Source organism: Anomaloglossus baeobatrachus, chromosome 3, assembly GCF_048569485.1.
Source record: "Anomaloglossus baeobatrachus isolate aAnoBae1 chromosome 3, aAnoBae1.hap1, whole genome shotgun sequence".
Taxonomy (NCBI): Eukaryota; Metazoa; Chordata; class Amphibia; order Anura; family Aromobatidae; genus Anomaloglossus; species Anomaloglossus baeobatrachus.
Window position 1 is genome coordinate 195,580,894 of NC_134355.1, and position 17,161 is coordinate 195,598,054.

At 43.4% G+C, this 17,161-nt stretch overlaps 1 protein-coding gene across 2 annotated transcripts in view; it reads right to left on the minus strand.

The window, feature by feature from the left end:
- TIAM2 (TIAM Rac1 associated GEF 2) overlaps positions 1-17,161 on the minus strand; it is a 519,289-nt gene that overhangs the window by 177,300 nt on the left and 324,828 nt on the right. For both annotated transcript variants that reach the window (XM_075339675.1, XM_075339674.1), the window contains exons 8-9: positions 10,734-10,919; positions 7,368-7,514 (exon numbers count right to left, since the gene is read on the minus strand). In XM_075339675.1, coding sequence (XP_075195790.1) covers positions 7,368-7,514; positions 10,734-10,919 — 333 coding nt within the window. The remainder of the gene's footprint in view (positions 1-7,367; positions 7,515-10,733; positions 10,920-17,161) is intronic.

A 17,161-nucleotide genomic window follows, 5' to 3' on the forward strand; every position in this document is an offset into this window, starting at 1 on the left:
TCACTTTGTTAGACCATCAAAACCCGCTCGCGGAATACCATATCTTCAGCCAATCAGATCCCACTGGGAGTCGGGTCTGATTGGCTAACTGTGAGTCAAAGACTGATAGGGAAGATAATGCACTGTAGTATTATCAAAGTGAGCAAAGGATCACAGGTCCAAGGAGAAAATGTTAAGTGTAAAAAATATATAAAATATAATAAAACCCAAATCCCAATATTAATAATAAAAAATGGTTTAATTGTTAAAAAAAACCCTAACCCTGCAAAATCAAAATACCACATTTTTGGACTCTATGAGGCACTTCTTTTTCCCTAATTTTGGGAGGAAAGTGGGGGGTTTGTCTTATAGTACAGATGTGCTGTCTTGCTGTGGGGGCGGGGACAGTGGCAGTGGAGCAGATCACAGGAGGCAGAAGCCAGCGGTTGGGGTGAACACGTGCCCGCTATTAAAAAAAAATTCACAACTCCATACGTTCATAATTCCGCCACCTCTCAAAACTGAAACTGGTGCCAAGAGGTAAGCAGGATTATGGACAAAGGAAACATGAAATATTAATTTTTTAATTACGTGACACACTGATAGTCCCAGTTGTTGGCTTAATGCAGCAACTGAGGCAATCACTATTAAAGAAAATATATATTCACTGCTCTCTATGTCCATAATCCTGGACATAAACCCGTGACTGGTGGCAGTAACATTATAAACTTCCCCACTTACATGCCAATGTCAGTTGTTAGCATTAGGCCTAAAGCCCACTTTACATATGTCGATATGTCATGCGATTGCATTTGCGATCGCACCCGCCCCCATTGTTTGTGCGATATGGGCAATTTGTTGCCCGTGTCGCACAAACTCGGTAACCCCTGTCACATGTACTTACCTCCCAAACAACCTCGCTGTGGGCGGCGAACATCCTCTTCCTGAATGGGGAGGGGCGTTCGGTGTGACAGCGGCCGGCCAATAGAAGCGGAGGGGCGGAGATAAGCAGGACATAAACATCCCGCCCACCTCCTTCCTTCCGCATTGCCGGCGGCCGCAGGTAAGCTGCAGTTCATCGGTCTCAGGGTGTAACACGGAGCGACGTGTGCTGCCTCGGGAACGATGAACAACCGGAGCACAGAAGGACGTTCGTTTTTTTTTTAAAAATGAGCGACGTGTCAACGAGCAACGATAAGGTGAATATCTTTGCTCGTTCACAGTCGCTCATTTGTGTTACACGCTACGATATGTCAAACGGGGCCGGATGTGCATCACTAATGACGTGACCCCAACGACATATCGTTAGATATATCGTAGCATGTAAAGCGGCCTTAAGCCACACGGCATGAAAATTGGTACGAGTGGAGTGCGATAAAAATCGCATTCCACTCGGACCAATATTAGCCTGTGTGTCAGCACACATGAGCGATTATTTTCTCAGCCCTAATCGGACCAAGAAAACAATTGCAGCATGCTACGACTATAATGCGATCCTGGTTTCTCTCGCACCCATTCAAGTCAATAGAGCGAGAGAAAGATCGCACTGCACTCGCGGTAAACCGGTGTACCACGAGTGCAGGGTGCGAATGGCAATAGCCAGCTATGGAGGAGAGAGGGAGATAAATCCCTCCCTCCCCTCCTCAGAGCCGGCCCGCCCCTCCTCAGTGCCGGCCCGCCCACTGCAGCTGAGGTCCGATCGGACCTCAAACGCAGGGACACTCACATGACACTCGGCTTTGCTGTACTGCCAGCGTGAGTCGAGTGTCATGCGAGGGGATAGCAGTAATCCCCATGTAGCCCCAGACTTAGAAGAAGACGCCGTGCACCAGGGGAGTGGATGGAAGGTTAGTATTATTGGTTATTTTTTTATGTGTGAGGCAAAATGGGAGGCATAGATTTCAGGATGGGCCCATGATGAGGGACATATATACCAAAATGGGGAACATATATACCAGGATGGGAAGCATATATGCCAAGATAATGGACATATATACCAGGATGTGCCCAGGATGGGGATCATATAAACCTGGAAGGAGCCCAGCATGGGGGACATTAGTACAGAATTGGGGGACATTACGGCCATTGGGGTGTCAGTAGCAGATCCCTCCCATAATAGCGCGTCATGACCACATTTTTTGCTTTTTTTTTTTCCTATCTTCCTTCTGCATAAAACTTAAGTGCGTCTTATGGTCTGATGTATCTTATAGTCCAAAAAATAAGATATATTTGGTCACATGCCAATTATACTGCACAGTGAACTCTATAAAAAAAAATGTTTTTTTGCTGATGCCTCCTACCAAAAACTGAAATAAAAAGTGATCAAAAAATCTTTTGTACTTAAAACTGTTAGCAGTAAAAACTACAACTTGTCTAGTAAAAAACAAACCCTCAGATAATTTCATTTACTAAAAAAAAGTTCTAGGTCTCAGAATGTGGTGACCTCCCCAGAAAATAAATATTATTTTAGATTCCATTTTGCTTGAGCAATAGTGGCTAAATATAAACTAACATATCAATTTAGCTTTGGTGTGATCATAACGACCCGTAAAGATAATATGACAATTATACCGAATGGCAAACAGTGTTTAAGAAAATCAATAAAATAAATTCATGACATTTTTTTTGTTAATTTTGCCTCCCATAGAATGTAATAAATGTAAACAAAACTTGCATGTACCACAATATGGTAACAATTACGCAAAAAGGAAAACTCTCATACAGCTCCACTGATGGAAGATTGTATAACGCTCAGAATAGGGTAACAAAAGTATATATTTTTTTTCAAGTGTGTATTTATTATGGCTCCTGGGACACCACAAAAAAAAACTAAAAAAATGAAATAATTTGGCATCAATGTAACGTGGCCCGGGACGTTAGCCGTGATCGAGGTACTTGTCTCCTACCCCCCGCCACACTACATGAAAATGGGGTCCTGGATAAGTGTGCATGCCTCTGTGATGGTCGTTATCTGGGTGATACACCTCCGCAGAGTGCCTATGGCCATTAGATACAGCAGGCCAGGACCAGATGGTTTGCAATGAATCAAGGGAGAACAAAGTCAACAATACATCTTTTACTGAACTTGATGAAAACAGCAGTATATACATCAGCTAATAGGCACCAATTTTCATGCACAGTTCACTTGCTTTAAACAGGAATGGGCACTTCTCAGTTACATACAATAACCTTTCCTTTCTCTTGCACATCACAGTCTTGTATCCCATAACAGTCTAGTCAATAATCCATGGAGACCTCGTCATCCCCTGTGAGGGCAGCACGGTTCGAGATCTAATGCTATGACTCTCACAACCACTCTTAGTTCACAATTGACTTGTGAGGCCTGTCCTAGAAGAGTCACGTTGGTATCAGCCTTCACTGTTACATACAAAGTCCATTCTCAGAGGGTCACAGACTCCTGGCTGAGATGCACCCTGAGCTCCCCGTAGGGGAACTTGTGTCCCAATATGGCGATTATAACTGACAATACTCATATTTTAGGTACTTTTCACTGCAGTCAAGTCTTCACTAGCGTCCTGCTGATACAAGTCATTATTTGTCCATTCTTCCTCCTTTACATGGGTCTCCTAGTTCACTTGGGTATCTCTCTGTACAGTTTTATCAGCTTCCCTGGCCTGGATTGCAGTCTATCGGACTTTTCGGTCTATCAAATTGTGTGGTCTTTCACGTCTCTCATCTCAGTTCCTCAGTTCTCAGAAAATATTATCTGATGTCCTCTATCTTCATACACACCATTAACACAGCAGTCTGCTAACGGGCAGACACTAGGTCTAGCACCAATGACCTCTGGGTTCTAGCTGATTGTCCCAGGAAACGGCTCCCTTTTTCTGCCTATATAACTGCTCCCTAGTGTGTTCCAGTCTCAACCGTTAACCCTACATTTGCACAATTAAATGCATGTCATTTACCAATTTACCAAACTTTGTCAAACCACATTTACACTGACAAGCAAAAAGGTAATTTTTTTGGACTTATTGATTTTCAGGCTCCATAGCTCCCATCAGCTGCAGATTTCAGCATGAGACTTCCTTCCTTTTATAGACAATGATCTTGGCTACCTTATACATAAATCTGCCTTGAAACTATTTAGCATAAGATTTGTTATGCAAATTCTTGTCAAATGACTGCATTGTTACTGTTTTTCCTAAAAATCTAAATTTATTTTTTTATTACTTTCATAGTATTTTGTAAATCCACCTTTCAACACTGTCTAAATCCTTCTGGCCATGCTCCAGATCAGATTCAAGCAGGTCTAGACCAAAATCTGATCCCTGGTCTCTTCCACACATTCCCAATGTTGGTGCAAACTGGTCAACTCACTTGGGTATATATACAGCTGTTTCTTCAACTCAAACCATAAGTGTTTGATTTGGATAAGGTCTGGGAACTGTGGGGCCAATCCAGCACCTCCACTTCACTGCCACTGAACCATTTCTTCCCCAATGTCGATGTATGCTTCAGGTTGTTGTCCTGCTGGATTGCTATGTCATTCTTTCATACCCATAGTACTCAAGTGCACGAGAACGTGTCTTGTTGGATACTCATATATAGCTCAGTATTGAGACCACCATCAGTACTGATCAAGTATCCAATTCCTTTGTCTGTGAAACAACCCCAAATCATCAGGCTTCCTCCAATGACCTTGATAATTTCTTTGTTTTCTGAATCTGATAGCCCTTATATGCATTGTTTCTTCCAGATCCATTTGTACCCATCAGAGCCTAGTCTATTGACTTTCATCTCATTGCTCCAAAACACCCGCTTCCAGTGTTCTATTGTCCACGTTTCGTACTTTTTTGCAAACTTGAGTCGACGCTTCATATGATGATATTGAAGTCAAGGCATTTTCACCTTTTTTCAGGCCACCATTCCAGACTTGCGTAATGTGCGTCGCACAATACCTGCTTAGACACCCTGCTTTAACTATTAAGAAGCATATGAGCCATCTCCACTGCAGTATCTATTGAGCCAGAACTTAATAGATCTTGTAATGAGTCGACTTGTTGACTCCAACATTTTGTCTGGACCTCTTGACTTTTGAACGGATGGACAGATTCCATTTCATATTCTTCCAACTGTGATGGCACTCACGTGATGCAGCTTGGCAATTTTCTTGGCAGAGAGACCGCTGTCGATGAGCTGGATGACGCTGTTTCACGTTTTTGGGAAATCTGCTCCTCAATTCAAACCAGTGACCTTTCGCTTGTGAATCACACTAATAACACATTGAGCTATTAGGGAATGTGAGAACAGTTTGTTATTTGTAGTATACAGGAAAAAAAAGTTCAAACACCAGGAACAAAACAGTAACAATGCATTGACAAGACAAGAATCTGCATAACTAATCATATGCTAAGTAGTTGCAAGTCAAATGTATGTATGAGCTGTAGTGACTGGTGAGATATGAAGCCTTAAGCTGGGTTCACACATAGCGACAGCGACAACGACGTCGTTGTTACGTCACCATTTTCTGTGACGCAACAGCGACCTAGTAAGTCGCTGTTATGATCGCTGCTTAGCTGTCAAACACAGCAGACGCAGCAGCGATCATAACGACACGCATCGCTGTGGAAGCCATGCTGCACTTGGTAACTAAGGTAAATATCGGGTAACCATTACCCGATATTTACCTTGGTTACCAGCGCACACGCTTAGCGCTGGCTCCCTGCTCTCCTAGCCAGGGTACACATCGGGTTAATTACCCGATGTGTACTCCAGCTACATGAGCAGGAAGCCAGCACTGGCAGCGTGAGAGCACACCGCTTAGTGCTGGCTCCCTGCACACATAGCCGGAGTACACATCGGGTAATTAACCCGATGTGTACCCTGGCTAGGAGAGCAGGGAGCCAGCGCTAAGCGGTGTGCTCTCACGTTGCCAGTGCCGGCTCCCTGCTAACGTAGCTGGAGTACACATCGGGTAATTAACCCGATGTGTACTCTGGCTAGGAGTGCATGGAGCAGGGAGCCGGCACTGGCAGCGTGACAGCGGCGGTGCTAGTAACTAATGTAAATATCGGGTAACCAAGGAAAGGGCTTCTTGGTTACCCGATGTTTACCTTGGTTACAGCTTACCGCAGGCTGCCAGACGCCGGCTCCTGCTCCCTGCTCGCTTCAGTTGGTCGCTCTCTCGCTGTCACACACAGCGATGTGTGCTTCACAGTGGGAGAGCGATGAGCAAAAAATGAAGCAGGACATTCAGCAACGAGCGGCGACCTCACAGCAGGGGCCAGCTCGTTGCTGGATGTCGCACACAGCGACGGGACGTCGCTGCCACATCACAGAAAATGGTGACGTAGCAGCGACGTCGTTGTCGCTGTCGCTGTGTGTGACACCACCTTTAAAGTCAAAGGTTAAAAACATTGTTACCCTTTTTGCTTGTCATGTAATGCTGTGCATTGCATTGCAAAACATCACATTTTCTTAGAGAGGGTATGGGCAGCACTTAAGGGGGCTTTACACGGTAGCGATATCGCTAGCAATTTCTAGCGATAGCAACCGTGTAAGTACCCACCCCCGTCGCGCATGCGATTGTTTGTGATCGCTGCCGTAGCGAACATTATTGCTACGCACCATCACACATACTTACCTGGTCGGCGTCGGCGCTGTGACTGCCGAACAATCCCTCCTTCAAGGGGGAGGGACGTTCGGCATCACAGCGACGTCACCGCAACGTCACTAAGCGGCCGGCCAATCAAAGCAGAGGGGCGGAGATGAGCAGGACGTAACATCCCGCCCACCTCCTTCCTTCCTCATTGGGGCCGGTGGCAGGTAAGGAGACGTTCTTCGCTCATGCGGTGTCACACATAGCAATGTGTGCTGCCGTATGAGCGATGAACCACAACGCTAAACAACCCTTACCGATTTTTTACTTTGGGACGACCTCTCCATGGTGAACGATTTTCACCATTTTTGAGGTCGCCTAAGGTCGCTGGTAAGTATTACACGCTGCGATATCGTTAATGACGCCGGATGTGCGTCACTAACAACTTGACCCCGGCGACCAAACATTAACGATATCGTAGCGTGTAAAGCCCCCTATACACTTGCTTACATCAAGGCTAAAACTCTCTGTTCTGCCAAGGTTAAGGTACCTTAACGTAAATAATTACCAATCGGAGGTTTATACAGACAGACTGTGATGTAGATGCACATTGAACAATCTGTAATAGATCATTCAGTGAGCAGAGGCTGCCATAACTCTCTACAGCGCGTGTCCTCAGGACGATGCGCTGACAAAAACGATGATGTTTAGTGCTGCTTAAAAGATCAATTCACCTGATGATCAAGCGTTTTACTCGTTCGTCAGTAATCAGCAGAATGTTTTCACTTTTTTATAACCCTGCTAACTTGCTGTCTGATTATTTTACCTGAGTTATTGAAGGGCGTTTGTCTTTCATTCTCTTTGCAAGGGTGTCTAACCCTTTAAGGGAAGAAAACAAACTCTTCTTGATTTGTACTTTATGTGACAGAGAAAATGTCCGTTTCCGTAAAGCAGACTCATCCCGAGAGCAAATCTGGAAAAACATAAAGATTTGTAGTGTTTACATTTTTACACTGAAAACAAGCAATTCAATAATTGGCCAATGTAAAGTTAACAACCCCCACAATATACACATACTATGGAAAAAAAACAAACTGAGGATGACCTTTACAGGGTTTATGCCACACTGATTAAGAAAAGGCTGACATAGTATTATTGTCTGTATTTCGAAACAATACAGTGGACATACTGAATGGTGGAATTTAAACCAGTTGTTCATTCTAAACTGTTTTTGTCCCATCGAGTTTATCTTTCATTCTAGATGACTAACTAAATCTTTCAACTATTCACACCCTGTCAGATGTACATCTGTTTCTTCACATGAGTTCATTTGGGGGCTGGAGACATCAAAGCCATGATAACCCCCCAAAACATATATAATAGGGATACGTAAACTACTGATATATTCCAACTACGTAGTCGCACTTTAGTTGGCCAACTAACTATACTACATATAAAATGTGTGAAGTAATGGTCATTGTCAGTGGTGAACCTCCAATGGCGGCAGATCACGTCGCCACTATGGTACCCACGAGTCAGGGGGGCATGGTGTCAGTGCTGGTAATGGATCCTCCTTTCACCAGGCCCCCGCCCAGCATCGCTTCAATTGTATCTCCATCACAGATGACGATGCAATTGAAAGCAATGATGAGAGGGAGCGGAGGGCTCCATCTCTCATCATTTGCTGTGTCTGCGGTGCTCTGACAGCCTAGCACTACTGCAGAGCACAGGACGCGGTGGTGGAACCGAGGTGCAGCGTGGGAACGAAAGGAGAGATATTTATATAATTAATGACTACACAGTGCATAATGCTATATGGGTGTTGCATAATACTATATGGGGTTGCATAATACTATATGGGCCTCGATAATACCATATGGGGACTGCATAATACTATATGGGGGGCTGCATAATATTATACGGGGCTACATAATACTATGCAGGGCTGCATAATACTATATGGGGCTGGATAATACTATATGTGGGGCTACATAATGCTGTATGGGGGCTACATAATGCTACATAGGCTGCATAATAATATGTGGGGCTGCATATTACTATATGTGGGGCAGCATAATGCTATATAGGAGTTGCATAATAATATGTGGGGCTGCACAATGCTGTGACCTTCCCACACTCCAGTGTTGGCGTTCCCCTTGGCTCCCTGACAGTAGGTAGGTCTCCAGATGCCACTTCACCACCAATGCCTTTACAATTGTTAAACATGCTGTTATATTAGCTATTTTAATTGAACTATTGGTTGGTTAAGTAAGTGACCCTGTGTCTGACCTCCTCTGTTTTACTAATACTAACTTTTTACAAACTCTGTAACCTTTACTAAATCATCCAGGGAGATGTTTTCATGTTTGTGGGATCGTTTTTCCTCCTCATACCCCTTTTTTCTGATCCTTTATGTTCACTTGTATTTTAAATCACTTGCCATTTTTTTGGCTGTATTTATGTGCACTTTTTTCAAATAAAAAAACAGCTTACAAGAATTTTATATGGCATATTACTTTTTTTATTAGATATTAACATTATGGAACCCCCTTTTTTCTATTTTCTGCATTCAATAATGCTATATGGGCTGCAAAATAATATATGGGACTGCAACATACTATATGTGGGGCTCATAATAATATGTGGGGCTGCATCATGCTATGTGGGGCTGCATCATGCTATGTGGAGGACTATGGGGAATGCATTATAATATATGAAGGAGTATAGGGTGCATTATACTATATAGAGGACTATGTGGGGCCCATTACTATATAGAGGACCATGGGGTGCATTATAATATATGGAGGACTATGAGGTGCATTATAGTACATAGAGAACTATAGGGGAGTATTATACTTTATGGAAGTCAATGGAGGATGATGGAGTGCATTAGACGATATGGAGGACTATGTGTGGCCCATTATACTTTATGGAGAACTATGGGGGAGCATTATACTATATGGAGAAATATGTGTGGCCCATTATACTATATGGAAGGCTTTGTTGGGCCTATTATATTATTTGGAGAGCTAAGAGGGAGCCTTTATACTTTTTCTACAATTATTTGAGGGCTACTGTACTGTATGCAAGCAATAATACAGTGTGAAGGCTTGTTTGGGGTCTATCATACTGTGTGGAGTCCATTATATGATTTGGAAGGATAGTAGGGGCCATTATACTACATGCAGGCCAATTATACTGCATAAAGGGCTGTGTCGGGGTTAAGCGGGCTTTACACGCTACGATTTTGCTACAGCGATCTCGTTGGGGTCACGGAATTTGTGACGCACATCCGGTCGCTGTAGTGATCTCGTAGTGTGTGACTCCAAGGAGCGATTTTGGATCGTTGCAAAAACGTCCAAAATCGCTCCTCGTTGACATGGGGGTCCGCTGCCAATTATCGATACTATCGCTTTGCCGTTGTTGTTCCTTGTTCCTGCGGCAGTGCACATCGCTGTGTGTGACCCCCGTAGGAACGAGGAACATCTCCTTACCTGCCGCCGGCCACAATGCGGAAGGAAGGAGATGGGCAGGATGTTCGTCCCGCTCATCTCCGCCCCTCCGCTTTCATTGGGCAGCCGCTTAGTGACATCGCTATGCAGGTATGTGTGATGCGGGTGCGCGATTTTGTGCGCGACGGGCAGCAATATGCCCGTTTCGCACAAACGATGGGGGCGGGTCGCATGCTAGCGATATCGGTACTGATATCGTAGCATGTAAAGCCACCCTTACTGTTGGGGATCTTACTGTGTCGGGGTGATCTTGCTGGGGTACTTGAAGGGGGTACAGTAAGGACATTATACTGTGTGTGTGTGTGTGGAGGAATTTACTGTGGGGTATCATACAGTGTTTGTGGGGCACTTGCTGCCATCATACTTTATGGGTACAATAAAAGGGGCTTCATTAATATTAATATTACTATTATTATTATTTCTTTTCTTTTTTTTCTGCGGGGGCAATTAGAAATTTTGCTATGGGGCCCAATGATTTCTATGTATGCTCATGGTCATTGTGATGAGTAATGTTACATGCTCAATGTCTGAATAAAAACTGTGAGCAGGCAATTAGTAAACGTCTTTGAATTGGTATGTCTATGGCGGTATTCAGTGGCTGCAACATCACTGATCATGGAGAGCTCTGTCCGTAGCAGAAAGTTTATAGTGCCTTTATCAGTGTACAGACATCCACTTACCAATGCATGGAATGAAGAGACAGAAAATATACCAAGCCTTCCCAGTGCTAGTTTTGATGGCCTTCCAGCGGCTGCTAGCAAACTTTTAGGATTTGGCAGCTCCCCTCCTTGCAGGCTGGATAAATAGCAACGCATACGGAAGAGATCCATATTAAACTTTTCCAAGTTCTGTTCCCATTGTTGAATCTGTAGCAAGAGATCAGCATAGTTAGTAACGTCAGACTTTCATATATTTCTAAATTCAGTGTTAAGCCACAAGATATGTTAAATCTGCATGCAGTTGATATTGACGGGGAATCATTCACAATATAATGTTCAATGCGGTGTTGGACTAGGTTCACATTAGCATGCAAGAGAATAGTGCATGCTGCGATTTTTTTCTAACATATATACTCAATCCATGTGAAAAAAACTGTCATCTGAAGAGCTCTCTTGAATGACATTGGACGGTGTGCTGTTCATGTATCAGATTTTAATAAAACGCTCGTCTGAATGACCCTTTACTAAGGAAAATTATCAGATGCTAAGTAGCACAGCTGGTAATGGGTATTCCAATAGTGGAAGTCCATGTAATAACCTATGGTCTGGGAAAACTCAAAGAAACTCTTCTAGAAAAAAAAATCCCTACTTTGTGCCTAATACCTGCATAAGGCCTAGTGTCAACGGAAATAGTCATATTCCAGGTGAGGCCTCCTTCACACATCCGTGAAAATCACGCACGTTTTTCACGGACGTGTCAAAGGTACGTATTGCCCTCCGTGTGCCGTGTTTATGGCACACGTGTGTTCTCCGTGTGCTATCCGTGATAACACACGGAGAATAGGACCTTTCTACTCACCTGTGCCTGGCGTTGCTGTCCATGGTGCTTATCTATGGTCTCTGGTCCTGCCGACTCCCCACTGCTGCTGCTTCCGGCCCACAGTGGAGTGAATATACAATGAGCATAATGAGCGGGGGTCGGAAGCAAGTGCCAGCAGCAGCAGAGACAGCAGGGCTGGAGAAAGTGAGAATAGAAATTCCTTTTAATTCACAGACACATGTGTTTTCTCCGGTTTGTGTCACATGGATCACATCTGTGTGGTCCGTGTGCGGTCCGTGTGATACCCGTGATGCCGGACAAAAACTGACATGTCTATGTTTGGAGCACACGTATGCTCCACACGGACACACGGTCCATGGCAAAACACGGACATGAGCACAGACCCATTGATTTTAATGGGTCTACATGTGCCCATGTCTCCGGCTCGTGAGGAAACGGACTAAACACGTACCGGAGACACGGGTGTGAGGAGGAGGCCTGAGACACAGGCTGTGACCAAAGTCGTGGATTTGGTAAAATTTTGACCTGCACACTTGAATCTTTAGACAACACCTGCTGAGTTTGTGAAGTAGAAGATGCTTCAGGAAATCCCCGATGGTGTTTTTCTTGAACCGTCATCTTAGGCGTCTTTTTGGTCATTTTTACAGTATCTTTACAGCCAGCATCTTTTTTTTTAACAATATTTAAAAACTAGTGAGTGGCTTACACACAGTAGCTGCTAGAGAAATGGTCAGGTCACTTTTCTGAACTGCTGTTCGGCTTTTGGACCCTGAAGTGCTTAAAAGAGCACAAAATAACTAAACGTTTGCAAAGCAAGTTGTTTTGACATTGCAATTAGTAATGGGCGGACCCGGACTGTAAAAGTCCATCCATATCTGCGCGGTTTCAAAAGTACCCGAGCGCTAGACCCAGGCCCAAAGTTCTCAGGGAACTCCGGGTAATGAGTCTGGCAACTCGGGTAATAAAAAATAAAAGAAGGAAAAATAAAGAAAAGAAGAATAAAGCAGGAGCTTTATTGTTACCGAGTCTCTGTTGCGGCTGTAACTGCTTCCGGGGCTGCTCATTCTACTTCCAGCGCCACTCATTAACTTCAAACATATTAACTCCTTCCCGTGCCCACCGGCAGACCTGGCGTATGTGAATGGTTGCAGTCAGACAGCGCCCCCAGCCTGTGTGACAGCATGTCTGACTGCTTGCAATCACAGACCCTGTCTGCAGGTCTACATCGTGGTGTAAAAATAAATAAATAAATAAATAAATTAAATAAATAAATGAAACATTGGCATACAGTCTCCCAATATTATGATACCCAGCCATGATAAAGCATATGGCTACAGGCTGCAGCCGTGTGGTTATCATAGCTGTGTAGCAAAATAAGAGGAACCGCAGATTTAAATAATTATTATTTTATAACAAGAGTGTGTCTAGTCCCCCCAAATTTTGATACCCAGCCACGATAAAGCCTGACAGCTGGGGGCTGGTATTCTCAGGCTGGGGAGACTATTATGGATGGTGTTTCTGTTGGTTTGGCCATTGCCGATTGTGAAGAGGTTAAGATTCTTACTGAGAATGTTTCTGGGCTCCCTCTAGTGGCCAGTGCTGGAAGTGAGTCAGGTTCTGTGCTTGTCAGTGAGACACGTGCGGGGCTTGGCTCTAATCCCAGTGGGCCAATCATGTCCAGCCCTTGGTGTATAAAGGAAGAGATTATGCCTGAAACTGACACCGGTGATATCATTTCCTGCATCACTTTTTCTCCAGTGAACATGTCTGGAACACCAGGTCCTCCTGTTATGTCGGCCGTGTGCATTGACCCGCCGGACACTTCTCCAGTGTACTCCAGCTTGTCTTTTTTTCTTGGAGATCACCAGTGTGTCCGCTATAGTTTGTCTGCTTCTGTCGATTCAATTTTTGCCTTTTTTTCCTAGTCATCCTGATCTCATCTTTGAAGCCTTGGATAAGTACTTTGCTTTCTAGCCTGTGACTGAACAGTATTAAATGCATTTTTCTCTTATGTGCAATGTTTATTTTGATTTTGTGTCACTTTCTTTTGAAGTGCTATGAAGACTGTTCATTCACAGTGAAAAAATGCATAGTGGACTTTTTTCTCTGTCTGAACATGGTCCTGCATTTTTTGGTCATATTTGTGTTTTGTGCTCCATTGGTTCCCACTGATGAACTTTAACAAAGGGACTTTACTGAGAATCGAGTGAAGACCTTTCTCCATCATTTTGCATATTTATTTTTGTTGTACTTAGTATATAGTTTATTAGACTACATCAATGGACTGCTCACTATTAGTCCTGTTGTACATTGAATATTTTTCTGCCTGTGGCAGTTGCTACTGAGGTGATTTTTGAGACAACTTCTCTTGAATGCTATTCCTGTCTGGTGTCCTGCACAAGAGTTTCCTGATGTAGTCAGTGGAGGATCGTGTGGTCCTAAGGGAAATTTGGTAATCAGGAGTTGGCATTTATTAGGGTTTTGCTGGCTGCACCTAGTGATCTATCATAATGTGGTGACTTAGTTAACAGGGCCTCTCTTTGCTCAAGTCTATTTGTAACCAACTGTGTATTGTTTATTTCTTATATCATTGTCAATATATGTTGGGGGCTTTAACTATCCCTTTGGCGCTGCTGTGAGGCAAATTAAGATTCCTTTCTTCATCTTTGAGGCTAGCTAATTACTTAGGTGGTGACGAGGCGTTTAGGTAGAGTAGGCACGCTCCACCGCTACTTCTAGCTGTGTTTAAATAGTAAGGGGGTTGCTGTCTGTTAGTTACTAACCACTTTTGTGCTCTTTTTTTCTGGGTTTTCCAGGTCTTTCTCCTGGACATTTTGGGGTAGTGGTTCTTGATTTGCCATGTTCTCTGGATAAGGGATGGTGTTTTCTCTTGAATGGGATATTTATGGGAATGTCAACGGTCTCCTGACCATAACAGGAGACCAATTCTTATTTGGCCCCCACAGCATAAAAATAGCAGCCTGTAGCCACCCAGGATTGTTGTATGCATTAGATGCGACAATCCCAGAACTTTACCACACTTTTCCAGATTGCCCTGGTGCAGTGGCAATCTGGGTAATAAGTGGTATTAAGTGATTAATAACAGCCCACAGCTGCCACTAAGCCCTAGATTAGTAATGGGTGGCGTCAATGAGTCCCCCCATGACTAATCTGTAAGTGAAAAGAAATAAACACAAACACCAAAAAAATCCTTTATTTGAAATGAAATACAAAAAACACCAGCCTCTTTCACCCCTTTATTAACCCCCAAAACACCTAGGTCCCTGGGAACCTCCTCTGTGACCTCAAATAAGCTGAGTGACGTCACCGCTCATCACACGGCTCATTCTCTGCCTCAAGCTCACAGTGCTATGACTGCGCGCTGTCACTTCAGATGTACCAGAGCTGGAATTGTTGTGGGACCTCGTGTGAATTATAGCAGACCTGGGTGTTTTGGGGGTTAATAAAGGGGTGAAAGAGGGTGGTCTTGTTTTGTACTTTATTTCAAATAAAAGATTTTTTGGGTGTTTGTGTTTATTTCTTTTCACTTACAGATTAGTAATGGGGGGTCTCTTAGATGACTCCCATTACTAATCTAGGGCTTAGTGCCAGCTGTGAGCTGTCATTAACCCCTTATTATGCCAATTATCACTGCTCCAGGGCAATCTGGATAGACAGGGTAAAGTTCCAAGATTGTCACATCTAATGGATGCGACAATCCTGGGTGGCTGCAGACTGCTGGGTGGCTGCAGCTGTCGGCTTTCACATGGTTGGGTATCAAAATTGAGGGGGACTGCATGCTATTTTTTAAATTATTTACTTAAATAATTAAAAAAAGAAGAAGCTGCATGCAATTCCTCTTCTTTTGATACACAGCCAAGGTAAGCACATGGCTGAGGGCTGTAGCCTGTAGCCATATGCTTTATCTGTGCTGGGTATCATAATATGGGGGGACCCTATGCCATTTTTTTATTTATTTCTTTTTACAGCAATAGAGATGCACACACAGCGCCCCTTATTGGTTGCAGTCAGACACGCAGTCACTGCAACCAAAGATGCAGGGAAGTAGTGAATATGTATGAAGAAGAATAATGAGTGGCCCTGGAAGTAGCGTCAGATCCATGCAGAGATTCGATAAGTATAACACGCCTGCTACAATCTCCTTATCCCCTCTACCACCATTTTAAAGCGTCAGATTCTGGTCCCCATAGGCATATATGGGAACTCGCAACCAGCCAAATATCTGTGATCTGAACAATTTTTTTTTTTTAAACCTGGTTGAACCCGCCAATTCCGGGAATCTGCAAGTCCACCTATCACTAATTGAAATGCATATATTCACTCTTTTAACATTTGTTTAGCCAGGTTCATGAGCATAGCGACCTGATAAAGATGCGGTCTGCACATAACCTAAATATTTTCTCTTAAATTGCATATTGAGTGCCATGGTTGAGTACTTTATAGTAACTAAGGGTGGCACAGGACACAGGGATTCAAACCTGTAGAGCAAGCAGGAACTTGGAACTCTCTGCAGCTATGTAGGCTAATACTATTCTGACCTATATTGTGTGTGTTTCTAATATCATATTAGGAAAATGCTCTTGAAAAAACTGCATCAAATATACCTTAATAAAAAAGGGCAAAAAAATCCAACAAAATCCAGGTAAATATCACATAAAATTGTATACTTTTATTAATGATTCGTCCAATCCAAAGTATTAAAAATCTTGTGAGCAAAGTATCGCAATGCAAGCTGTATGAAAAACCATCTAAGGTCTTATTCATGGATGGTGGACAGTCATATTAATGTTTTTCTTTAAGCTCCCTGGCTTAGTTTCTACACTCTTAATCCATTAAAAAGAACCTGTCAGCAGGATTTAGCACCATAAAGTATAGCCATTGCCATAATGGCTCTGTGATGTTGATTAAATGGATACCAGCAGTGAAGAAATCTGATCTGTGGTTGTTGAGTAATCATCTTCTAAAGTTTTTATCTGATGTCTTCAGTGCATTGGGCTGAACCTTTGGGTTAGGTTCTTTTTCTGTTTCTACGCCACTTCACCTGCCCCTCTATTTCTTTTACAGGTCACTGATTATTCAGTGACCTGCCTAATTTCTGAAATTCTGCACCACCGCTGCCATCATTGCGGTGGGCGGCGCATGCTCAGTGTGATTCTGCAAACGGTCTGCAGGTTTTTAATAACAGTGGCGGAACAGAATTTCAATAAGCAGGTAAGTCACTAAATAATCAGTGACTCCTAAAAATACTTAGGGGACAGGCGGAGGGGCAGAGAAGGAGAAGAAAACCCTACCCCCATGTCCTACCCTGATGCATCTAATGCACTGAAGACCTCATTAGATGAAAACGTTTGAGAAAGATTATTCAACAACCATAGACCAGATTCCTTCGCTGCAGCTATCCATTTAATCGCCATTACAGCGCCATTATGGCCAAGGCTTTACTTTATAGTGCTAAAGCCTGCAGACAGGATCTCTTTAACTAAAGATTAAACAGAATGAAGTCACCTATACATCACTTGCACAACCTTCAACATCCCCTAGTCCTTTTAAAAAGGCAGATAAACCGCCAATAACAATCACTGATCAA